At 43.5% G+C, this 25,504-nt stretch overlaps 1 protein-coding gene across 1 annotated transcript; it reads right to left on the minus strand.

The window, feature by feature from the left end:
- Positions 1-10,912: 10,912 nt before the first annotated feature.
- Positions 10,913-24,986, minus strand: LOC122698204 (caspase-10-like). Its single transcript, XM_043908884.1, has 4 exons — positions 24,640-24,986; positions 22,989-23,082; positions 20,668-20,799; positions 10,913-10,990 (listed from the first exon to the last, which is right to left on the minus strand). The coding sequence occupies exons 1-4, from the start codon at positions 24,984-24,986 to the stop codon at positions 10,913-10,915; spliced, it is 651 nt and encodes a 216-aa protein (XP_043764819.1).
- Positions 24,987-25,504: the final 518 nt, after the last annotated feature.

Raw genomic sequence — 25,504 nt, forward strand, 5'->3', positions numbered from 1 at the left:
GACCTGTCCAGATCAAAGGCGTCTGCAGTGAAGGGGGTTCGTAAAGTGCGGCTCTTCTGGCTTGACAGTCAGCCAACTAATTACCTTCAGCTACTTTACTCCCATCCCAGCTGTGCCCTTTGCAATGCATAACAGCTACTTCTTTAGGACAATATATAGCAGTTAAAAGTCTCTCGATCTCTCTGAAATGCTTAATAGGTTCTCCCATTGCTGTTTTAAACTGTCTTTCTTTCCATATTGCAGCATGAGCAGGTAAAGTCAAATAAGCATACTTAGAATCACTGTAGATATTTATCCGCTGCCCTTTGCTTAACTCTAGAGCTCGGGTCAGAGCCACAAGCTCCGCTAACTGAGCACTGGTTCCCTGGGGGGGAGATTTTGCTTCTAAAACCTGTTCAGCAGTCACCACAGCATAACCTGCTTTCCGCTTTCCATCCCGAACAAAACAACTGCCATCTGTAAATATTTCCATGTCAGGACTGTCTAATGGGGTATCCATTAGATCTTCCCGAGCTGCATAGTTTAAAGTTAGAAATTCGGAACAATCGTGATCAGGTGTTTCATTTTCCTTCTCAGGAAGGAAAGTGGCAGGATTTAAATTTCCACAAACTTTGAGCTTAGTTACTGGTCCTTCTAACAACAGTGACTGATATTTAAGAAGCCTACTATCTGTCATCCAAATATTAACCTTAGAATTCAAGATTCCACTCACATCATGAGAAGTCAGTACAGTAAGGTTTCGTCCGTTTATTATTTTTAAAGCTTCAGGTGCTAATAAAGCTGCTGCCCCAATTACTCTTAGGCAGTGGGGCCACACACGTGAAATTACATTTAATTCTCAGCTTAGATAAGCAATAGGTTGCTGGGGAGGCCCTCGGGGTTGTGTCAAAACTCCCATACCTTTTCTTTCAGTGACAAACAAATTAAATTCTGACCCTGTGGGCAAGCTCAAAGCGGGAGCTTGCAGGAGAGCAGTCTGAAGAACCTTAAAAGCCTCTTGAGTATCTGGAGACCAAACCAGTTTGTCAGTTTAGGCCTGCTGAATTTCAGCTATAAGTTTATATAAAGGCCGGGCAAGTTTCCCATAACCTGGAATCCAAATAGACAGTAGCCTGTGATTCCCAAAAATCCTCTCGATTGTCTTAAAGTCATAGGTAGGGGATGATTTAGTATAGGTTTAGTTCTCTCAGGGCCTATGGCCCTAGTCCCTTCTGATATGATTAGGCCCAGATATCTAACAGATTGTTGACAAAGCTGAGCTTTTTCTCTTGATGTCTTGTAACCGCAGCCTGCCAGAAAGTTTAAGAAGTCTTCTGAGGCTCGTGAACAAGCTTCCTCCATCTCAGCACAGAGCAGAATATCATCTATGTATTATAACACCACTGCTTCAGAGCTATTAAAGTTTTGTAGATCCCGTGACAAACTTTGTCCAAATAAGTGAGGACTGTTACTGAATCCCTGGGGCAAAACTCTCCAGGTTAACTGAGAAGCTGGCTGTGTAGGGTCTTCAAAGGCAAATAGAAATTGACTTTCCTCCACCAAAGGCACTGAATAGAAGGCATCTTTTAAATCAATTACTGAAAAATATTTGGCTCGTTCAGGAATTTCAGACAATAGAGTATAAGGATTAGGCACCACGGGGTGTAAAGGAACCACAGCCTCATTTATTATTCATAAATCTTTAACTAGTCTCCATTTACCATTTGATTCCTTTATACCCAAAATAGGAGTGTTGCATGGACTGTTACAGGGAACTAATAGTCCCTGCTCCTTCAAATTTTCGATGATGGGTTTTAACCCTTCCCTAACCTCAGGTTTCAGTGGATACTGCTTCTTATGTGGAAATAAGTGTGGGTCTTTGAGCTTGACAACCACAGGAATAGCATTTTGTGTTCGACCCACAGATTTTCCATCAGCCCATACTCTAGGATTTACATTTTGTTCCATTAAAGGGAGAGAAAGGGAGGGCTCCATATTCATGAAAACAGAGGCATGGACCTTGCTCAGTATATCCCTCCCCAAAAGGGGTGAGGGAGACTATGGCACGATCAGAAACTCGTGTGAAAATAGCACAGAATCCCAGTTACAACTTAAAGAATAACTGAAATAATACCTTTTGGCTCATCCAGACAGTCCCATTATGGAAGCAGATAGGGAAGAAAGTGGGCCAGAGACTTCAGTAAGCACAGAGTAAGTTGCCCAAGTATCTAAAAGGAAATTGATGGATTGGCCCCCCACGGTTATTAATACCCAGGGTTCCTCAGGTGTAATTAGGACGGGAGCTTGTGTGGGGACCCCCGGGCATCTTCATTTCTGGTTGTCTTGAGAGTCCGACCCCTGAAACCTACACCTCGGGGGGCAGTCTCTCTTCCAGTGTGGTCCTTTGCAGACCAGACATGGAGCCGGGGGCGGCTTGGATTCTTAGGGCAATCCCACTTGAGGTGCCCATCCTTTCCACAGTAGTAGCAAGCCCATCCCTTTTCGCCTGGGTCCCTCTGGGCATTTTTCTCAGGCTGTTTAAGAGCGATTCTTATAGCCATTGCAAAGGCTTCTGCCTGTTCCTTTGTCTTTTTCTGCCTTTCTTTCTTTTCCTCATATTCCCCACCATAATAGACTGTCTGAGCCAGTTGTAACAGATTATCTGAAGGCTGATTTGGTCCATACGCCTGTTTTAATAGCTTATGGCAGATATCTGAAGCCGAGTGAGTGAGAAATCTATCCTTTAAGATCACTTTTCCCTCTTCACTTTTGGGATCAATCTCAACGAATGTGCGAAGGGCTTCTCTCAGTCTATCTAGGAATTTACCAGGAGCTTCCTTCTCCTCCTGTTCTAAGTTTGCCAATTTGCCATAGTTTAAAGGATTAGAACATGTCTGCCTGAGTCCTTCAAGAATACATCTGACAAAATGACTCTGATCCCATCTTCCTTTAGCTGTGCTGTAGTCCTAATCTGGTTCTGTAATTAGGACAGCCTGACTCCCAGTGGGGAGGGCGGTTATCTCGTCCTCCCTCTTCCCTACTGACTCATTACCAAGCCATTCATCTCCATAAGCAACTGCTTTCCCCAAAACTCAACTTTTTGAGTTGGGAGTCAGCGTTTGTCCCAAGATATATATCACATCCTTCCAAGTAAGGTCATAAAGCAGAGTAACACCTTTAAAAGCTCTAATATATTTTTCTGGGTCCTGTAAATAGTCTCCCAGATCCTCCTTGATTCTTTGTATTTCTTGATAAGAAAAAGGCTTATTAACTCTCATAGACTGATTATTTCTCCCCGGTGGGTGCTTCATGAAGAGGCAACAGCTTGTGTGGCTGTTCCTCAGCCTCTCTGGCTACTCTGCATATGTGATCCCAGGGGTAGATTGGACAAGCCTGCTTTTCTTGATCTCTTTGACTCCTGTCCTCCATCTCATCTCTTACTTTGATGGTCTGAGTCTCTATTGAAACCAGAATGTCTGAGGTTGTACTGAGACAGGAGTTGTTCGGACCTCTACGTGGGCAGTTTGAATCTCAGTTTGGGTTTCCACTGAGACCAAGGCAATCCTTCTTGGGGAGGGGGGGGGGTGGTTCTCTGGCTTTCAGTTTGCTCAGTTTGGAGCCCAGGGTACAGGGGCAAAGTAAGAGGACAGGAGGGAGCTGAAGGTGTCACACCCAAATCTATACCCTTAGGACACAAATCTGGCATATTTCGCAGAGAGAAAAAGGGCAACAAATGTGCTACTTCCACCCATTTCCCTTGTTTTCTACAGAACAGGTCTAATTGTGAAACAGTATTATACTTAAGAGACCCTCCAACTGGCCACCATTCGCTGTCCTCCAGTTGGTACTGCGGCCATGCAGCATCACATAGGAAGACCAGGTGTGTCTTCTTTAAGCCCTGGGGATCAACTCTATCCCAGTTTTTCAGGATACAGTTCAAAGGAGTGAGGCTGGAATTGTTAGCTCCCATCTGTAACAGAGAAAAAAAAGCGACCAGCGGCATCTTTCTACCAGAGGCGTCCCTCCCTACTCTAGATGGGGGTGTAGACAGACTTCACACCAAAAGCTTTTCTTTCCTGGTCGGACTTAGTCTGCCCCTTACTGACGCAGGCGTCATACTCGCCCCTCCCAGTTCTACCACCGAGACGGGGTGGGGATGCATCACGGGTAGACCTGATGGCATCCCTGACTGACGTCCAGCTCCTCACCATTAAAACCTTGCTTGTCTCTGATGCCACCTGGGGTGCAATCAGAGTAACCTTCCATAATGCCTCCCAAACTAAGACCGCTGGGGGAAACATTCATCACCTGAGTGCCTGTGCACGACCCTGAGTGTATTCCTGACCACAATAAGACTGATATGAACATAAAACTGAGATGTTCCTTCCAAGCGTCACCACACCAGTATAAGAGCCTCCTCTGGTCCACTAAGAGCCAGCGTTACCAAAGGAAAAAACCCATTGTAGTTCCGGTCTGAGTAACCTTTATCCTCAGAGATGCTCTGGGAGCTAGAGCTCCATCAGGCTTCCGAACTTTCGATTCCTAGCAAAGCTAGGTGCTTCCTGACTACCAATCCAAGTTTGGGAGCTAGGTAACAGTACACATTATCAGCATAGATCACAAGTCCCTCAAAAGTCTATGATCTGACAGATTAGGTTAGTACTTCTAATTCCCAAGGAATTATGAAATGGTCAAAGAGACCGAAAAGTTTGACCGAGAAAGGAGAGTTCGGTCCACACACTTTGCCCATTTATGGTCGGTCCCCGAAGGAGATGTTGGGTGCCTCCTGGCATTGCAGGTCAGTATAAACCCCCGACAGGTTTCTGCCACAAGCCGTATAAGATCACTGTGGAACCGCAGAGCAGGGCTTCTCACTTGCTTCAAGCAGGGTGTTTCATTTATTCACACAAGCACACTGTAGAGTTAGTAAAGTACAGCAGAAAACGTGTTCGCTAGGAGAACAAAGAACTAGACCTCCAAGCATCCTTACCTTGTCCTGAAGGATCCCGGACAAGCCCGCAAGATGAAAGGCTGTTGCTGAACCACGAAAAGACGCCGGGATTCTTAGCTTCCGGAGGAGGAGAATTCAATCCGGGGCTAGAGACAAGGCTTGATCACTCAGAGCTTTTGGGTAATAAGTTTTATTAAAGTTTGAAGGAGATAGAGAAAGCTTCTGACATAGGCATCAAGGGGGCAGAAAGAGTACCCCCCTGCTAGTCCTCAGCTGGATGTTATACAGTCACTAGCAGTCTGTTAATGAAAGAAAGAAATGTCTTAAAACTCAGAATGGCACCAGGCCCCTCATCCATAAGATGTATTTTTGGGGTAATCTTGGCACAGACGAGTCATCCCGGGCCATAAAACGATTGACTTGAATCTTGTAGAAGGGCAGATTACCATACAAATAGTTTCCTTTACATAGATTAGGGGAACAATGTCTGAGTATAACATAATGGTTTGTCAAGTAGGTTCTGAGTCATTAGGCGGAACCGACTTGAGGACAGAGTCTGGGGTAAATGCACGGTATATTAACATAGCTTAAGACAAACATTTCCATAAGAAAAATGCATTGGTTAACTCAAGGTTTGAGAATAGTTAACTTCAGGTGAAAGCAGGTGTCATTATGGCAACACAGTATTTTAAGAGAAACCTGCTTTTAAATTTGTATAGAGAAGGGAAAAAAATATCACTAGTTTGTTTCCTCCTGCCACTTAAAAGAGACAAAAATATCTGACACTTGCAGCCTATTTCCTCCATTTGGAGACCCCTGGCTTTCCTGCCTGTTACCCTTTCATATGGACAGAGGTTCGTGACATTGTACAGGAGACAGGGATCAAGACCATCCCCAAGAAAAAGAAAGGCAAAAAAGCAAAATAGTTGTCTGAGGAGGCCTTACAAATAGCTGAGAAAAGAAGAGAAGTGAAAAGCAAAGGAGATAAGGAGAGATATACACATTTGATCAGAGTTCCAAAGAATGGCAAGGAGAGATAAGAAAGTCTTCCTCAGTGATCAGTGCAAAGAAATAGAGGGAAACAATAGAATGGGAAAGACTAAAGATCTCTTTAAGAAAATTAGAGAAAATTAAGAAAATGGTATGGACCTAACAGAGGCAGAAGATATTAAGAAGAGATGGCAAGAATACACAGAAGAACTATACAAAAAAGTTCATGACCCAGATAACCACAATGGTGTGATCACTCACCTAGAGCCAGACATCCTGGAATTCAAAGTCAAGTGGGCCTTAGGAAGCATCACTATGAACAAAGCTAGTGGAAGTGATGGAATTCCAGTTGAGCTATTTCAAATCCTAAAAGATGATGCTGTGAAAGTGCTGCACTCAATATGCCAGCAAATCTGGAAAACTCAGCAGTGACCACAGGACTGGAAAAGGTCAGTTTTCATTCCAATCCCAAAGAAAGGCAATGCCAGAGAATGCTCAAACTACCACACAATTGCACTCATCTCACAGGCTAGCAAAGTTAGGCTCAAAATTCTCCAAGCCAGGCTTCAGCCATACATGAACCATGAACTTCTAGATGTTCAAGTTCAATTTAGAAAAGGCAGAGGAATCAGAGATCAAATTGCCAACATCCTTTGGGTCATAGAAAAAGCAGGAGAATTCCAGAATAACATCTATTTCTGCTTTATTGACTATGCCAAAGCCTTTGATTGTGTGGATCACAATAAACTGTGGAAAATTCTTCAAGAGATGGGAATACCAGACCACCTGACCTGCCTCCTGAGAAATCTGTATGCAGGTCAAGAAGAAACAGAACTGGACATGGAGCAACAGACTGGTTCCAAATAGGAAAAGGAGTACGTCAAGGCTGTATATTGTCACCCCACTTATTTTACTTCTATTCAGAGTACATCATGCAAAATACCAAACTGGATGAAGCACAAGCTGGAATCAAGATTGCCGGGAGAAATATCAGTAACCTAATATGCAGATGACACCACCCTTTTGGCAGAAAGCGAAGAAAAACTAAAGAGCCTCTTGTTGAAAGTGAAAGAGGAGGTGAAAAAGTTGGCTTCAAGTTCAACATTCAGAAAATTAAGATCATGGCATCCGGTCCCCATCACTTCATGGCAAATAGATGAGGAAACAGTGGAAACAGTGACAGACTTTATTTTGGGGGGCTCCAAAATCACTGCAGATGGTGACTGCAGCCATGAAATTGAAAGACACTTACTCCTTGGAAGAAAACTTATGACCAATCTAGACAGCATATTCAATAGCAGAGACATTACTTTGCCAACAAAGGTCCATCGAGTCAAGGCTTTGGTTTTTCCAGTAGTCATGTATGGATGTGAGAGCTGGACCATAAAGAAAGCTGAGCGCCCATGAATTGATGTTTTTGAACTGTGGTGTTGGAGAAGACTCTTGAGAGTCCCTTGGACTGCAAGGAGATCCAACCAGTCCATCCTAAAGGAGATCAGTCCTGGGTGTTCATTGGAAGGACTGATGTTAAAGGTGAAACTCCAATACTTTGGCCACCTGATGCGAAGAGCTGACTCACTGGAAAAGACCCTGATGCTTGGAGGGATTGGTGGAAGAAGGAGAAGGGGACAACAGAGGATGAGATGGCTGGATGGCATCACCGACTCAGTGGACATAAAGTTGAGTAAGCTGCAGTCCATGAGGTCGCAAAGAGTCGGACACAACTGAGCGACTGAACTGAACTGAACTGACCATCTCAGGGCATAAGAGCACCCCACTTCTGGCTTCCCTACTCTATTTAATGAAGAATAATAAAGTCACTCAGTCGTGTCTGACTCTTTGTGACCCCATGGGCTGTACAGTCCATGGAATTCTCCAGGCCAGAATACTGAAGTGTGCTGCCATGCCCTCCTCCAGAAGGTCTTCCCAACCCAGGGATCAAACCCAGGTCTCCCACATTGCAGGCGGATTCTTTACCAGCAATATCTTTTGATACTGATTTCTAACACGATACACAGTGAGAAGAGAACATACTCTCTACAATTTCAATAGCTTTAGAACACGAAATGTTTGCACCTTGTTTTATGTCCTTGGCTATGTTCCAGTGTTTTCCAGTTTACAGTCTGTGGGAACTTGTATAGAAATTGTGTCCTACTGTTGTGTGAAAATTGTATAAATCTTAATTATGTTGAAAAAAAGTTTACGTTTTAAAAAAATGACATTTCTTGTCTCCTGATTTTCTGTTTTTCTTCCTAGACCTTGCTAGATGTTTCCATAAAGATAGAGAAAAGGATCCTACAAGAGAAAAGAGACAGACCTATTGAAAAGACTCCAAATGGTGAAGAATCTGATGAAGAAAGTCAAAGACTATGAAGATTTAAGTGAAGTGTAGCAATAACTGATTTTTTTTTTAGCTCAATTTATTCTTTCATTGAAAAGTCATGTCACATCATTCTTCGGTGTTTGTTTTGTATTGATTTTGTATTTTTTTCCAATTTTTGCTTCATTTATTATAATATTATCTAAGTATTTATATATAAACATAAAGCTACATACAGATGCATTAGGTTTATAGCTCTTGCACATGGATAAAAGCAAAACTTTACAGATCAGACACAAGGAAAACACAAAACTACACATAAATTATAAAAGCTATGCATATTATATAAATAATTATATAAGTAAGTACAATAAACAGAGATGGACTAAAAATTCTAATTTTAAGAAAAGACTTATAGGACTGGATTTTGTTTAAACAAATAAAAACAAACAAAAAACAAGACTGACAATACACTGCTTATAACAGACAGAGGTCAAATGTAAAGACACTGAAACACTAAAAATATCAGGATGTAAAACTGGTATCATTATATAACATCAAAGTAAACATAAAGCAAAAGTGATCAGAACTAAAATAAGAAGTAGAAAGTCCACAGTCAAAGTATGAGATATTTGTGTACCTGTCTCAGTAACTGACAGGGCAGAGAGAAAAACAGTACAGCTATAGGAGATTCAAATAACACAATTAATGATCTTGACCTACAGGATAAAATTGATTAGCTAAGAGACAGACTATAAGTATGCTGGATATAAATGTGGGGTTAAATACCAGGAGAAACAGCTTTAAATGTCCCAAGCGGTGCTGTAGAGAGAAGAACCAAGAAATGGGGGGCTTTGGGATCTCCCACTGGTAAACAAATGTCTCCTTGGCTACCAGCCACTTCCTTGCATCCAAATAGAAAGGTCAGGCTTCCTGTCAACTGTTGGTAGTCTGTCTGTTCCCACACATCACAGTTTCCCAGACTGAAAAAGAACATGTGCAGTGAAACTCAGATACAAAAGAAGTCCTTGATATTACACTAAAATCACTGATCTCTAACCAAGCCTCATTCCAGAACTTTCCCAAAAGAGTCTGGGCTTCCATAGCTAAAGCATCAGCTAGGCCGTTGAGGTGCTGTCTCTCAGAGTAGCCTGGCTTCCTCATGAATGGCACCATGTTGCCCACTTCAGCCATTCATGTATGACTTCAACAATTTCTTTCCTATTCCCCATTTACTTATTCTTTTATTTATCTAATTTTTAACTTATTCTCTTTCTTTACTTAAATAAAATTTGACCCAAATGAACATTAAAAGGAAATTTTATGTCACTACTGTAAATGTAGAAGCTTTGCATTTGCTACAGAAAAGGAACTGTAAAAATAAATAAAATTAAAATGTGACACTGTTTACTAACCTCTAGTTAGATACCATTGCCTAGTTTTTTTCCTTGATGAAAAAGAGAAATTAAGGACTTCCCTGGAGATCCAGGGGTTAAGACACTACGCTTCCAGAAAAGGGAGCACAGTGTCGATATCTGGTCAGGGAAGTTCCGCATGCAGTGTATGCCACAAAAAGGAGAAGAAAAAAAAAAAAGCAAATTTTGAGACAAAATAGATAGATTGGCAGTGACAGTGGGTTTTTGTTTTGAGTTTTTGTGTTTTTTTAAATTTTTGACTGCACTAGGTCTTCATTGCAGAGCTCTGTGCACAGGCTTAGTTGCCCTGAAGCAGGAGGAACCTTAGTTTGCCCAGCAGGGATTGAACCCTTGTCCCCTCCATTGGAAGGCAGATTCTTAACCACTGGACCACCTGGGAAGTCCTAATAATGGATTTTTTTCCTCTAATGATGTAAGAGAACTGTAAAGAGAATAACTTTCCACTTTGGGGTCCCCTGGTGTTTAATGCATGACTATGCTCCATCCAGTATCACCAGTGCTTCCTCCTCTGAGGTTGGGGCCCACATGTAGGTGACTAGTTCCTACAAGAAGTTGGCTAAACACTGCCCTTCTCCATGCATACCCAGCCTGCTGGTAACTAGAGTGGACTAATAACCGAAGACAAGGTGGTGGTGTTCAGTTGCTCTGTCGTGTTTCATTCTTTGCGACCCCACGGACTGCAACATGCCAGGCATCCCTGTTCTTCGCTATTTTCCACAGTTTGCTCAAACTCATGTCCAATGAGTCGGTGATGCCATCCAACCATTTCGTCCTCTGTCGTCCCCTTCTCCTTCTGCCTTCAATCTTTCTCAGCATCAGGGTCTTTTCCAACATGTCGGCTGTTTGCATCAGGTGGCAAAAATATTGGAGCTTCAGCTTGAGCATCAGTCCTTCCAATGAATATTCAAGGTTGATTTCCTTTAGGATTGACTGCTTTGATCTCCTTGCTGACCAAGGGATTCTCAAGAGTCTTCTCCAACACCACAGTTCAAAGGCATCAGTTCTTCAGCACTCAGTCTTTTATTGTCCAGCTCTCACATCTGTACATGACTACTGGAAAAATCAGTTTTGATTATACAGACCTTTGTCGGCAAAGAGAGCGTGAGTGGGTCCCAGTTAGCACCAACTCTAGACAGGGCATCTGTGTCAGGAACGAGCCCTGCAGTGGCGGCCGCCACTTCTCTTCCCCTGAAACTTTGTCTGGAAATTTCAGGCTCGCATCCACGTTCCCGAAGTTCAAGTGGCCAGCTGTGCACAGTCTGCGTAGGTCCAACCCCACACAGTCTGAACGTGGACATAGCTCAGGGGCAGTGCCTAGAAGGAAGGACAAATGACGGTTCATTGAAAGCCAACGTCACCTCCAACTAATAAAAAAAATTAAAAAAAAAAAAAAAAAAAGAAAGCCAACGTCAGCACCTCTGGCCTGACCTCCCTCTGATGACACCATAGCCTGCAGCCCTCACTCCCCGGGGAAGGATCCATATCTGCTGGGTCAGCCACCAGGGTCAGCCTCCCAGAGGCAGGCAGCCTAGCCTTTCACTAGGTAGAAAGCGGCTGGGCGAGCTTTGAACTTTGGAATCAGACGGATCAGCAGTCAACTTGGCCTGTCGCTGAGGACCTGGACACCTTTCTTTGCTTCCCGGGCTGGGTCTTTTCATGTGGGAAATAGAGATAAAAATGACATCTGATAAGGTTGCCCTGCAGAGTGGTGCTCATGGATATTAACTCACAAGTGCTCCATAAATGCACGTTCCCTCAGGCAACCTACTCTCTGCGGCTGTGGGGCTGGGGAGGGGAGGCAGGAATCCAGGCACAGATCACACCGCACACAGTGTGAGCCAGCTGCCGGGTTCATGGTGACTCAAACTCTTCCCCTCTGGCCCTCGGGACACCGCCGCTCCCTCCCTCACACACTGCCTGCCCTTCTCCTAGACTGCTCGCTTCTTACTGCCTGGCACGGGGAGTTGTTATTTACTAATTATTTTAGTTACTGCTTGGACAAATACAACCCTGACCCCTCACCAAGATACAAAAACAAAATAAAAAAGCAGTGATTTTATCACTGTATTTAGTTACTTAAAGCACCAATGAAAAAGTGAAAACCTCTCCTGTGGCCTTTTCGATGCCACCTTGAGAGGTCACCACTGATAACATCTTGATTCTTTTAGTCTTTTTTTTTTCTTTGCTTGTAAAGTCATCGTGATTCTTGTTATGCTACTTGCTAGCTGTGTGACCTTGGGCAATGACTGAACAACTTGATGCTTCAGTTTCCTGATTCATAGAATAGAGATATTAACAACCTTTGTTGGCTCAGACAGTAAAGAATCCACCTGCAATGCAGGAGACCTGGGTTCGATCCCTGGGTTGGGAAGATCCCCTGGAGGAGGGCATGACATCCCACTCCACTATTCTTTCCTGGAGAATACCCATGGATGGAGGAGCCTGGCAGACTACAGTTCATGGGGTCACAAAGAGCTGGACACGACTGAACAACTAAGCATATACAAATACTTGCAAAATGTTTAGAACAGCTCCTGGCACTCAGAGTAAACACATAAAACTTGTGAATAATAATTATTATTAGCATCTATGTGCATATGTCACATATAGCATTTTGTTTACGGAAGCAGGATCAGTATATCATGCCAGAAGCAAACAGTCTTTTTGCCTCTCAGTTCAAATCCGTTCTTATTAGCCTGGCTTGATGATTCTGTAGCTACATCATGTAAAATACCTTTGCCAGCCGGCACATTCTTAGATTTTGTAGGTAGAGGGCGCTGGAGGGGCAGGGCAAGCGAAAGCAGAGAGGGAGAAACTTCTCTTCCTGGTGGGGCAGCTCCTCTTCCCCCGTCAGGCACGGCTGCTGGAGGCTTGCAGAGGACCTGCGGGACCTGAGACCTGGGTGGGCACCCCGTGGGCAGCCCCCTGCTCGCCAGCCCCGCTTTCCAACTGTAGACAAGCTCTGGCTCATGACACACACACCCCCCTCCACCCCTCTATCCACTCCAGGGAAATTCTCTATCATCCGTGGACACAGCACATCTTCTTCAACCAGTTCTGATTCCCAACCTTGGGGTCATGGGGAGGAGTCTTCCCAATTTCTTCCCTCCTTGGGTACTCACCCTCAGCCCTGGAGACATTTTACCTTGAGCAGCTAACCTTTTCAACTAGTTAATCATTCTTCCTATGACATTTTCCCTTTCAAATTAAATTACAGATGTGGTTTCCATTTCTGACTGGACTGTAATATATAATGTATATATTATATGTATATTTGTATGATATGTGTATAATATATACATGTATATGCATGCGAGCTCAGTCATGTCCGACTCTTTGCAACCCCATGGACTGTAGCCCGCCAGGCTCCTCTGTCTGTGGGAATCTCCAGGCAAGAAAACTGCAGTAGGTTGCCATTTCCTCCTCCAGGGGATCTTCCTGACTCACTTTAATGCGGGATTAAACCCACATCTCCTGCATTGGCAGACAGGCGAGTTCTTTACCACTGTGCCGCCGAGGAAGCCCATATATATTTGTATATGTGTTAACATATATTAATATTTAGTTGGGGCTTCCCAGGAAAAGGAAATGGCAACCCACTCCAGTATTCTTGCTGGGAAATCCCATGGACAGAGGGGCTTGGCAGGGCTACAGTCCATGGGGTTACAAAGAGTCGGACACAACTGAGTGACCAAACAACAATATTCAGTTGGGGGCTATAATCATACATATTACAGCTTGCTTTCTTTTTACTTACCAAGTTATAATGGGCATCATTCCAGGTCTGTACGTAGAATCGCAATTCATTCTTTTAATTCATACCTGGCACGTCATTGCATACTTGTAAAATTTACTTAGCCATTCCTCTCTGTAAGGAATAATTTCCAACTTGAGTTTATGGGTAGTTTCCTATTTGGGCTACTATACACAGTGCAGTAATGAACATGTTTTTTTGGTGAACATGACTGTTTCTGAGGAAAATTCTTGGAAGAGTAATGAATCACTCTGTCCTAGAATTATGTAACTTTTGAAAGATGTGGTGAAGTTATTCTTCCTAACAGGTTAAAATTCCTCCTCAGTGTGTTCCTAAAGTATGTTTACCTTTGCAAATTTTGTTAGAGATTTTCATCCTTAGTTACTTATGTACTAAAAAAAAAAAGAAATAGGACTTTTAAAAGTATGTTTATGATGAAAGAAAAGAGATAAACACATACACATGTGTAACAAAAGTAGGAACAATAAGAGAGAATAGAAGAGAGATGAGTTGAGAATTCTAAACTCTATGGCTTCAAAATAGAAAAGCGCTACTTGCTGCAAGGGAGTCGCAGCAAGTCCATGGGATTTCCCTGGCAAGGGGCCAGGATGACATCTTGCTTTAGGACATGCTAGCTCTCAAGTGCCTTGGTCTTTGGGCAGGACTATTAAATACTGCCCTGCCTGTACCCTGGGAGGCCAGGCATCAGAGTGCTGCAGCAAAAAACAGAAATGAATGAACGGCCTTTGGTATACACCAGCCAAACAGGCCTATAAGAGGTAAACAATCTTGGTTATTCTTTAGCTGTTGCTACTAACAAACACTTGTAGCTAGACTTGTCCTTCACAAAGCTAAACAAAGCTAATCAAAACTAATTACTCTCTTCATATGAGTTGTACTCTGGACCTGGCATTCTTCCCCCATACTCTTTTGTACCATTCTACGTTTCAGAAAGAAGGTCATGGGCGGATAACTTCAGGGACACCAGATCCCATTGCTGAGTTGCCTGAGGCCAGCTGTGGCCGTTTTGAGAATTTGAAAAAGAAAGAAAGAAAAAATACAAGACCTTCATGGGGCTATGAAATCTCTCCCTTTTCCGGAGAGAGGTGGGGCATAGCTCTTGAGGCGTTAAGTCTCCTGTGTTTCCCTTTTGCCTGGTGAAAATAATGAGGCTCCTCTTCTGTTTCCTCCCAACTGTCTCTGCATTTCTGTTTGGCGTCGCTGGGCAGGCAGCCAAGATTCTGGCAACAAGGTGCAGGGGGACCTGGAAGGGGCGGTTGTTGAGATCTGAGAGCCTGTCCAGTGCCCCCATACGTGTTCTCGTCTAGCCGCTGAATTATTGCCATCAGAAACTTCCTATTGAACACAAAGAGCAAGCAGTGGGGGTGGCTTTGTCACCCGCAGGGATGTTAGACCTAAGGAGCCAGTGCTAGAGCCTGAGAAGATTGAATCCACCTCACTCTTCTACAGACGGCTGTGCTTCCAGTTACTGGCAGGATGAATCACGTTTCCTATAAATATCAGAACAGTCCGTTTTCATATTCTATCTTTAACCCGGGTGAAGTCATTTCTCACAGGCTTGAAACTGTGGATTAAATCGTCTTGTCCTAGACCATTTCAGGGTGATAATGCAAGTGGAAAGGCCAGACTTCCATTTCCAAGAACAGAGTTGTTGTTATTGTTGTTTAGTCGCTAAGTCATACCGACTCTTTGCAACTGTAGCCCACCAGGCTCTTCTGTCCATGGGATTTCCCAGACAAGAATACTGGAGTGGGTTGCCATGTCCATCTCCAGGGGATCTTTCTGACTCAGGTATCAGATCTGAGTCTCCTGCATTGTCAGGCACTGGCTAGCGGATTCTTTACCACTGAGCTACCAGGGAAGCTCCCAAGAAACAAGATAGGATGTAAATTATCCAATGCAGGCTTCTGTCCTTCAGGAAATATTTTCAAAAGAGCAGTGTGTTACACTCAGGAAGGTCAGGATCATAGACTTGGAGCTCAACTGAATAGAGTTGAAATCTGGTCCTTCCTACTTTCTAGCAGTGTGACCTTGTTTATTGCTTAGCATCTCTGAGCCTTGATTTTCTGATCTATAAAATGGGAACAGTAACACCTCTCTATCACTGCTACAGAGTCCTCATTTTTAGCCTCAGCAAGTGGCTAGACCCAAGGCCTGGAGTTGCTAATTTGGCAGCAGCAAGAAGCCCCTAGCCAAAACAAACTCACTGTCTCCTGGCAGGGTGGCCGGATCTGGAGTGCTAGGAAGGCATGAGTGAGGTTGGGGTGGGGAATGTTGAGGATTCTTTCAAATGATGGAACAAGCAGCAATGCAGGGTGATCAGAAGTAGTACTGAGCTTCTGATTGTGCATTTGGGGGCTGGAGAAATATCAGCAGCCATGGGTGGGAGTGGGGAGTCACAGACGTAGAAAATTAGGTCTGCATTTGAACCCTTTGGCTTATGCTAATTTATCAGAACAGGCTTGGGGCACTCAGAGGCATCCCAAGGGAGTTTCACATCTGCAGACATCCTGTTCCAGGCTATATATCAGAGTGGTTACTTTGCCACAGGATGGCTCGGGACAATAAAAAGTGAGCCAACAAAATTATCTCTGCCTTGGCAATGTTAATTATATCACCACCCCAGAAGCAACTACCACCGAAACTGTAGCAGGTACTGGTTCCATGTATTTCTGTATCCCTTTTCAGATATATCTATATATAGAGAGAGAGATGGAAAGATATATGGCACATACCATGTCCCAGTTTGTGGTTCATTCTTTAGTTTTTCAACATTGTTTTGATGTGTTTAAAATAGTCTGGAGAAGAGAGTGTTTCTGCTTAGATAAATTCACAAATGATAGATCTAGAGTGGGTTAGTAAAGAAAAGGTAAGGCTTTTTAAGAAATAGCTCTGACCTTTCAGTTTGAGAGCATAGAAAATTCTTCCACAAAATTCTGGGCTTAAGGGAACACTGAGCTAACTCTGTGACATTTTTCATTTTCCTTTGCATATATTAGGGCTTTGGGGCATCTGGAAGGAGCTGAGGGTAGTCAGAAAGGGGGCGGACTGGGGACCAGGGGCAGACACGCTAAACACCACGAAAATAATAAATCCTAACCTGGCCTTTCAAGTCATTGCAAAGAAGCAGCAGGAGAAGAGAATAATTTATATTCATACATATGATTTACGGCCCCAGATTTTACTGTGGCCCAGTGCAAACACTGGACAGATCTGAGGATGGGAAGACAGATATGATGTGGGGTCAAGAGGGATGCAGGGGGTGCCGGCAGTGCTCTTCACAGGTCTCCTCTCACCCTTTTTAATCCCCTGGGCTCCCCACCTTGCCCCCTACCTTCCCCTACCCCCGTGAGCTTGCCAGCTGAGAGGGGATGCTTCTAAAAGTTCACACCTTTATCCGAGGGGCTATGTTAGGGACTGCCCTCTACTTGGAAGTTTTAAGTTCCCCCACCTGGGGAAGCTCTTAGCCAAGGGTGGGGGGCTGAGAGAAGATGAAAGCCTGGCTCCCTGGCCCCTGGTAGACTGGGACTCTACGGATGATTTCCAGTCAACAGTTCTCCATCCAGACCAGGCTGAGATAACAGAGGCATGGCCTGTTTTACCCGCCTCCTCCTCTTCCCTATCCTGCTCCCCGCTTCCCGCTGGTGTCTCAGAGAGCACTTCCTGAGCAAACCTCTGGCACAAGAATCCTCCACTCAGAGTTTACTTCTGAGCCTCCTACAGAAGATAGGCTTTGGTGGTGGCAGGGGTGGGGGGTGGGGGTCAGTTTTGGGTTTGTTTTGAAGGAAGGAGAAATTACAGCATGTTTTGTATCCTGAGGGGGATGATCTGGGAAGAGCTGGGGGTAATGGAGATAGGAGGGAAGGCTGTGGAGGCAACAGCTTTGAGTAAGCAGGAAGGCGCAGTCCCTATGCAAGTCATTAACTCTTGGGAGTAACAAGGGCAGCTCACCCTTTCTTGACTGGAGAGAAATCAGCAAAGGAGGCTTAATGTGCAGGAGGGCAGGGAGACTTGGTGGTAGAAGGTAGAAGTCTCTTCTGACCACTTTCCTTAAATTAATGAGACCATCACATGAGCGTGAGGGACGTGAGGATGATAGAGGTCTGAGCAGACCAAAGAAGGTGTAAAATAATCTGAGAAAGCAAAAGCCTGTCAGAACTAGGGACGTGTCACAGGATTTCCAGGAGACACTGAACATCTATTTGAGGTTTGTAGTCATTGGCTTTAAGTGAGACCAGGTCTGCAATGTTGTCTTTTTACACCAGCCACAGCCAAGAATTTTAGGACAAACATGGAGTGAACAGACTTATGGGATCAACCAGAGTTTGGATTCTAGAGTTTAGTTTCTGAAGGCAAGGGTGTTGAGGGTTGGTGCAAGAGAGTGAGTTTAATGATGACACACGGAAAAAGAGGGAGAGAAGAAGAGAGGGGCAATGCTGACATTGGAAAGATGGCAGGCAGGGCCAGTGGATTGACTGAAGGTCCTGGTAGCATTGAAGACAGCTGGAGGGAGGGTCCCAGAGGAAGTGAGACCGAACGACTGAATGTGGTTGTCAGAGAGCGGCACACTTGAAATCAAGACTTGGGTGGAAATGCAGATATTGGTAATGACAAAATGTTGTGGATTCGTGATTGAGAGGGCATGGAGGTGAGGCTCACTTAAAGGAAATAGGGAAGATCAAGGACAAATGCAGTGTGAGATAAAGGGAAAGTGCATGCCAAAATGAAATTATAAGTGAATGAACTCTCCCTTTTTGTGTGTTCTTGTATTTCCCAAATATTCCACAATGAACATATGTCACTATGTAAGCGGGAAAAAGTTATTAAGTAAAATCAAAGATACTACTTGGAAGTAAACAGGGAAAATTTTTCTTTATTTATTGGTAAGGCAATTACTACTATTTACAAGTGGCTGGTTCACAAAGTTCACAGAGTTATTCCCAATCAAGAATTGTACCAATATTTCCAGGCATCTTAAACAAATATTTTAAATGAGACCAAATGAGAGATGTGAGTTTCACAGTGTTGAGTATATACTTTATTTTAAGAAATGCCTATTGTAAAATGCACCTATATTTGTATTTGTTGTATTTGCATTTGCAGTAAGAAACCCTGAAATCATCTATGGGATAAAGAGGAGGGAGAATGGAACATTCAGTGGGCAGAAATGGGAGCAACACTCTTCTTGAACACTTTTTCATGTTTTTTTATCTTTGAACAATGTAAAGATAGCACCTGTTCAAAAATACATTTAAACAGTAAATTTTAATACAATCTAAAATTGTTAATAGAAAAACTTCCTTTTAAAATTTTGTATATGCAAAAGTTGTGTTAAATACAATGTTTATATTGCCAAATGGGTCTTTTTTTAAACAGGAAATTCCCTTAGTGTTTTTTAAAAAGGGTTCTACTTTCAGAAATTTAGTTTCTGCTTAAAGATATAAATGTGTCACTTTTACCACATCTTTAAGAGAAAACGTCAGACTTTGGACAAGACTCAGATCCTGCCAGAAAAAAAGTTAAAAGAAAAACAACTTATTACATACAACATCTCACTAGAGGTATCGAGTTGAGAGGATGCACTGGAGCAGGTTTCATACAGATTAACCACTGGCCCTGACAATAAACCTGAGAATTCCGAACCATGGACCCTAATCTATAGTCAGGGACCAACCCTGAGGGCCCTGGCCGAGAGAGATGCTGTGTGCAGATTTCAGCCTAATTCAGGCCACATCTGGAGGCAGTCTTCCCATTTATGTGTTTTCAGGTGAAAGAAGCAACCAATTTTCTTCTTTGCTTTAGTTGGTTTGAGGTGGGTGTTCTGCATCTGAAATGTCCTGACCCCAACATGGAATTTAATACAAGATTGTAAGTTTTCTGCTCCCAGAGCACCTGAATGTGTCTGTCTTCACACTGGGCTGTCATCTCCCAAGAGCCAATCCCGTTCACGGCCCAAGAGAAGCAGCTCCTGCACAAACACCTTCCTCACACTAAAGCAAGAAATGAGTGTAGCATGGACCAAATTTTAGGGGAGGACAGAGAGAGGGGCAGTGAACCACCTTCTCATCACCAACCAACATCCAAAACAAGACTGTGCAAAGGGGACACAGAATTATAACAATAGGTGGGCATATACAAGGGAAACTGAAGCTCAGTCAAAGCCATGGACAGTGGTTCTGAGCTAAAACGAATCTTAAAATATACCCGGTCCCACCTTTTATTTCACAGATGCCCAAATTGAGGCCAATCTCTTTTTTTCTCAGGGTGCACAATTAAATTCAAGACTACAATCCAAGGCTTCAATAAAGAAAGTTTTTACTATTTAGGCTTATCAGAAAGAAAAAAAAGACAGAATCTGTGTTAGAAAACAGGGCACGTTTTATTACTATAATGAACTGCCACTGATTTCTATGATGCTTGGGAGGTTGGAAGTGATGGCCAAAGGGTCTTTCAAGTCTAAGAACCAATCAAAACTCTCTTCCATGGTCACTGTTTTTCCTGTGGTGCAAGGAACACTGCTTTTTTACATAGTGGGAAAGCAGCCTGAAGCATCCATTTTTTAATTTTGTTTCTGGAAAAGAAAAAAAATAAAATAAAATTCTTCTCTGATAGTAATTTTTGAGAATATGAAAATTTTTATGACGTTCTAACAAACATATTCCAGCAATGTGTATTGAATGCTCACTCTGTGCCAGACATGCATTTTTAAGGAATTACATCATTTAATCCTCAAAAAAAAATCACGAAGCAGGTACAATTATTGTCTTCACTTTACAGATGGGAAAAGTGAGACATAGAGGAGCTGAGGAAAGGGCCTCTGAACCATTAATAAGTGGAATTCTGGCAATCTGACTCCATGCATTCCACTTTTAATTCCTATGCCATTCTGCCTCCTATTTTATGTCATTTCATTCAAAACCATTTCTGTTATTCTCATTCCTATTTAAGAATCAGAAGAAAACATTTGTCTAAAACCACTTTTTCCCACTAGAATATAAGTGCCAAGAGGGTAGGAGCTTTGCTCTATACCTTGCTGTAGCTCCAACTTCTAAAACTGTGCCTAGTACAAAGTATGCATTCAATAAACATGTGTTGAATGAGCAAATAGATTTCAAGAGAATATTATCAGAGTCATGAGTAAACATCATACATGGCCAATTGATTTAAGAATTCCCATGGTCTGGTGCAAACAAGCAAGCAAGCATAAGCTAATTACCTCTCTTTTGTATTTATCTAACTTTTCCATAAGCTTTGGCACAATATGTTGGCAGAGATTCTCCAGTAATGTCACATTGTCTTCACCTATTTTAGCTTTTTTCTCCAGATATGTCAAGAAACTTCTAGAGGTCTGCAAGAGAATCAATGAAGTCACTTTTACTTGCCCACTGATTATCCATTGCATTAATAAATAAGGCAGAGTATATATCCAGGAGGACCTAAATAGTATGGGGAAAGAGACAGTATAAAAATTGTAAATCTCTATACAATCTATATCAGTGTGTGTATGTGTGTTAGTCACTCAGGCATGTCCAACTCTTCGGGACCCCGTGGACTGTAACCCGCCAGGCTCCTGCCCACGGCACTTCCCAGTCAAGAATACTGGAGTGGGGTGCCATTTCCTCCCTAGGGGATCTCCTGACCCAGGGACACCACATAGCAAATAGACACAGCTCACTAACTACTCAGAAACAATTTGATGAGTAGATGCTATTATTATCCCCATTTTAAAGATGATATAACTGAGGCACAGAGAAGTTCAGTAACTTGTCCAAGGTCACAGAGCCAGTAAGTGGCAGAGCACTAATTATGCAATGTTTTGTGGCTCTAATAATGAGTAAGACTCATTCCCCATTCCCGAGGATCCCACAACCCATCTTTGGGATAAAGACTGAAGAGAGAAACAGTGGAAAGTCACAAGAGGCTAAAATCCCTGAGGGCCCTGAAAAGGTGGTGGGCTGGGATTGGGGGGGGGGGGGGGGGGGCGGGGCGGGAAGGACTCAAAGAGTATAGCTAGCCAAAACAGAGAATTAAACTGCAGATTAGTTAACCTAAGATCTGACACCAGGAAACATGTTTAATGGATTATGAAACATGGTCCTTGTTATACCTACCACATGTAAAACAGCTTCCCACGCCTCAGTGATTTTTCTTTAAAAAAAGAAGTTATTGGGATGTCCCTGGCAGTCCCAGGGAAGAGTGGTTAAGACTTTTTGCTCCCAAGGCAGGGAGCAAGGATTTGATCTCTGGTCAGGGGAACTAAGATCCCACATGCTACACAGCACAGCCAAAAAGTTTAAAAAAATAGAGAGAAGAAAATATTTGTCAATAATACCAGTTAGTCTGGGAAGAATGTGATATGGGAGGGCTACACTCAGCCTTTTCGCATGGGTGATGTGCTCTTTTCTGAGTTGGACAGGGGATGCATGGCTGCTCACTTGGTTCTACATTTTATAACTTCCATACATTTTACACATCTTTTTTTGGTGTTATCAAATATTATATAACTTAAAACCTAAAGAAAATAACAGTTGAATAACAAAATTAATGTTATAGGGTAAAATTTGAAAATTGGCCCCTTCCCAAGTTAAATAACTGGCTTGTCACAAGCTGTTAGAAACTCAAAAAACAAAAAGTTCTGTGGCCTGGAAGAGATATGGGCAGCTACTTTCCAGCCCTTGATTGTGATCAACCTAACAAGAATATCAGCAGACAGCATTATGTTAATATTTTTAAAATTACTATTGGTTCCAAGCTCCTGTACAGCCCTGTAGAAAGGACACCCTCAAACATTCGTCTCATTTGATTTTCACGAAACTCTTCATGGAAGACACTGCAGAATCCACTGAAGAGGATAGTCTCCCTCGAAAACCTCAACAAATGGAGGTGATGAACAACTGAATTCCACTCTGCCATTAGCTACCAGCGCCTCATTCCTTCGTGGTGCCCTGCACAGTTCTGTATCATAAGACCCAGTGAATGCCCATAGCAGTCAATCATTTACTGCATGGTTACCATGTGCAAAGGGCTTCGCTGATGGCATAGTGCTAAAGCATCTGCCTGAAATGTAGGAGACGACATTCGATCCCTGGTTTGGGAAGATCCCCTGGAGGAGGGGATGACAACACACTCTAGTTTTCTTCCCTAGAGAATCCCATGGACAGAGGAGCCTGGCGGGCTAGAGTTCAAAGACTGACAAAGAGTTGGCCATAACTGAAGGGACTCAGCATGCACACATGTACTATGTGCGAAATACAGGCCCCAGCTGACAGTTGATGTACCTTATTTCATCTACTCCTCTTCACTGTCCTGGAAGGAAGTAGTATAATTGTCTATAACAGGCTGTATTAGAAAATGGAGGGAGACTCAGAAATGTTCAGTCACTTGCCCCACATTCAGGAGTTAGTCTGGACCTAGACTCCAGGCACATCACAATCCATGTTTCTAACCCTTGTTTGATACTGACTCCCTTTCCAACATCTTTCCAAGCACTGCTTAAGGTGGTGTTCACAAAGATCCCATCGGGTATGGCTCACTCACCATCTGGATGTTTGGAACTGACCCCCTCAGAAGGAAGATCATGCTCTTTAGGTCCTCTGAGGTGATGCCTTCTGACAGTTCGTAGAGCAGGTTTCTAAGACATAGAGCAAAGAGACAAATTAAAGCCTCACACTTGCAGGACAGGCAGAAAATGGAGAGCTTTTATCAAACGTTATCCTCGTTTGAATAATCACAGCCCTGTGAGTAGACAACTGTTAATCTCATTTTATAGATTTAAAAACAAAAACTTGTAGTATTTCAATTTGACCTATTCCACTATGAGCCTTGTGAATAACGGTGAGATTTGTTGATCCCAGGTCTTCTGATTCCAGGTCCAGTGCTGTTTCAAATCCCACTAAGACGGTATAAAACACCACTGTGGCACGCCCACCCTTCTCCAGACCCCATTCCAGAAAGCAGGCTTACTTTATAGGCCCTCGTCAGGGAGCACCCAATGCCAGTGAATATGAAGTTCACTTACAGAAAGGAAACTATCCCAGCTTCTGGAAAGCCATACACTCAACAATTGGAAAAACTGAAATTAGGAACTTCCCTGGCAGCCCAGTGTTGGGCATAGGTATAATCCCTGATGGAGGAACTAAGAGCCTACATGCTGGGTCATGTTGCCAAAAAAAAAAAGAGAAATTGAATACTTCATTCATACATTAACAGCTCTGCATGCCCAAGACCATTCCTCAGCTTTTTAACCAACAGAATGGAGTTAATAATTTCCAGAATTCTCTCACTGACCCAAGGGTCACTCAGGTTCTAGGAGTCAGTTCAATTGTTCAGACCTGAAGCATTGTAATCGTCCAAGCTATAAAATAATATCACAGAGGCTCCTCCTTGCGAGGTTGCTTGATGTAGACACTGTCAGTGGACAGTTTATAATAGTGTTGCCTCAGGTCTGTTGCCTTTGTTTTACCTCTTTGGGCAAAATGCCTATATTTTACCTGTCTGGGTTTCGCCCCGAATTGGGGAAATTGGACAAGGCATAAATGACGACCTCCCTACCCTAGAGACACATCTCCTTTTTCATTTTGTCAATTTGGCTCCAAGTGTGCTTCCCTGGTAACTCAGCGGGTAAAGAATCTGCCTGCAATGCGGGAGACCTGGGTTCAGTCCCTGAGTTGGGAAGATCCCTGGAAGAGGGCATGGCCACCTGCTCTTGTATTCTTGCATGGGGAATCCCCATGGACAAAGGAGCCTGGCGGGCCATGGTCCACGGGGACAAAAAGAGGCGGACATGACTGAGCAACTAAACACATGCATGACTCTCTTTACAAACGGCAGACACACCAGTGACTCCCAGGAGGGAGGAGGCTGAGAGCACGGAGGCTGACAACGAGGAAGGCTGGAGGTGGGGCCTGCTGCCTGGAGCTGGGCCTCCTTCCTCAGTGAGAAGCAAAACAAAAGGAGGCCCCTCTCAGGCCCTGGCTGGGTTTCAAAGCTTTGTTGATCTCCCAGCCTCCCTTCTCATTAGCACCTGAAGCTGAGAAATCTCCTGGCTTAGAATCACCATACCATCCAAGGAGGTAGATAAGTGGTAAAAAAAAAAGCTTAAAATTGAATTCATTTTTCATCTTAAGATTAAAGGTCTTAACCCCGGCCTCTCCCAGCCCGATGGCCCTGCCAGGTTGATCTTGATCACCTGAAGTGGGAGACCCTGCGGCGGGCGTGCAGCCAGCTCTGCACCTGCTCCTTGGTGTAGCCAATGTGCTGCAGCAGGACCTCCTGCTGAATGGTGTAGAGGAGCTCCGCTAGGAAGAAGGGGTCTTCCGCACTCAGCAGCTCCCGCTGCAGCAGGTACTCGAAAATATCCAAGGCTCTGCTGCACTTTTCCAGTTTTCTGGGGGTGATGTAGTCTTGGCAGAGAAACTTCAAGCCCTCCACGTCTCCATCCCCCAGGGCCAAGTTAATAATCAGAAGCTTCTTTCGAAAGTTCACTTGCCGGTTGTCATCTAAAGAGGAATTGAAACGTTGGCTTGGTGATGCCATGACCTTTCTGAAAGAGAGAAGGTGGTGGGGGGGTCGCAGGTTAGAGAATGAGGACAACACAGCAGCCCAACTTCCCAGGCCCTCGCTCAGTTTAAACCTTCTCTGTTCCAGGCCTTAGACTTCTCCAGAAGTGCTGAAAGATGAAATTCACTGGGAGGTCACTTCAAAAACCTATAGCCCAGAAAACTTGATTCAAACAGTTAACCCTTTAGGAGGTCTGGAGAGAGCTTTCATTGGAACTCAGTTGACCCTGAGTTCTCCCAAATCAAAATGTCCCCACTGGGAGAGTTAGGTCTATTTGGTGGGAATTATTAGGACTTCAAGCCCAGGAGACAGCATCTCAGGTGACCCCGAGAGAACTGTTTGAGGGGGTAGGTGGGGGTTGGGGGGGGTGTTGAGTGGGGAAGGAGCCAGGTTATATATTACTATATATATATATATACATATAGGCTATATATATTATATATTATATAATAGAAGTTTGCAGCAAGGGACAGGTAATCTGAATATTAAAAGAT

The sequence above is a fragment of the Cervus elaphus genome, chromosome 8 (assembly GCF_910594005.1).
Source record: "Cervus elaphus chromosome 8, mCerEla1.1, whole genome shotgun sequence".
In the NCBI taxonomy this organism is placed as follows: Eukaryota; Metazoa; Chordata; class Mammalia; order Artiodactyla; family Cervidae; genus Cervus; species Cervus elaphus.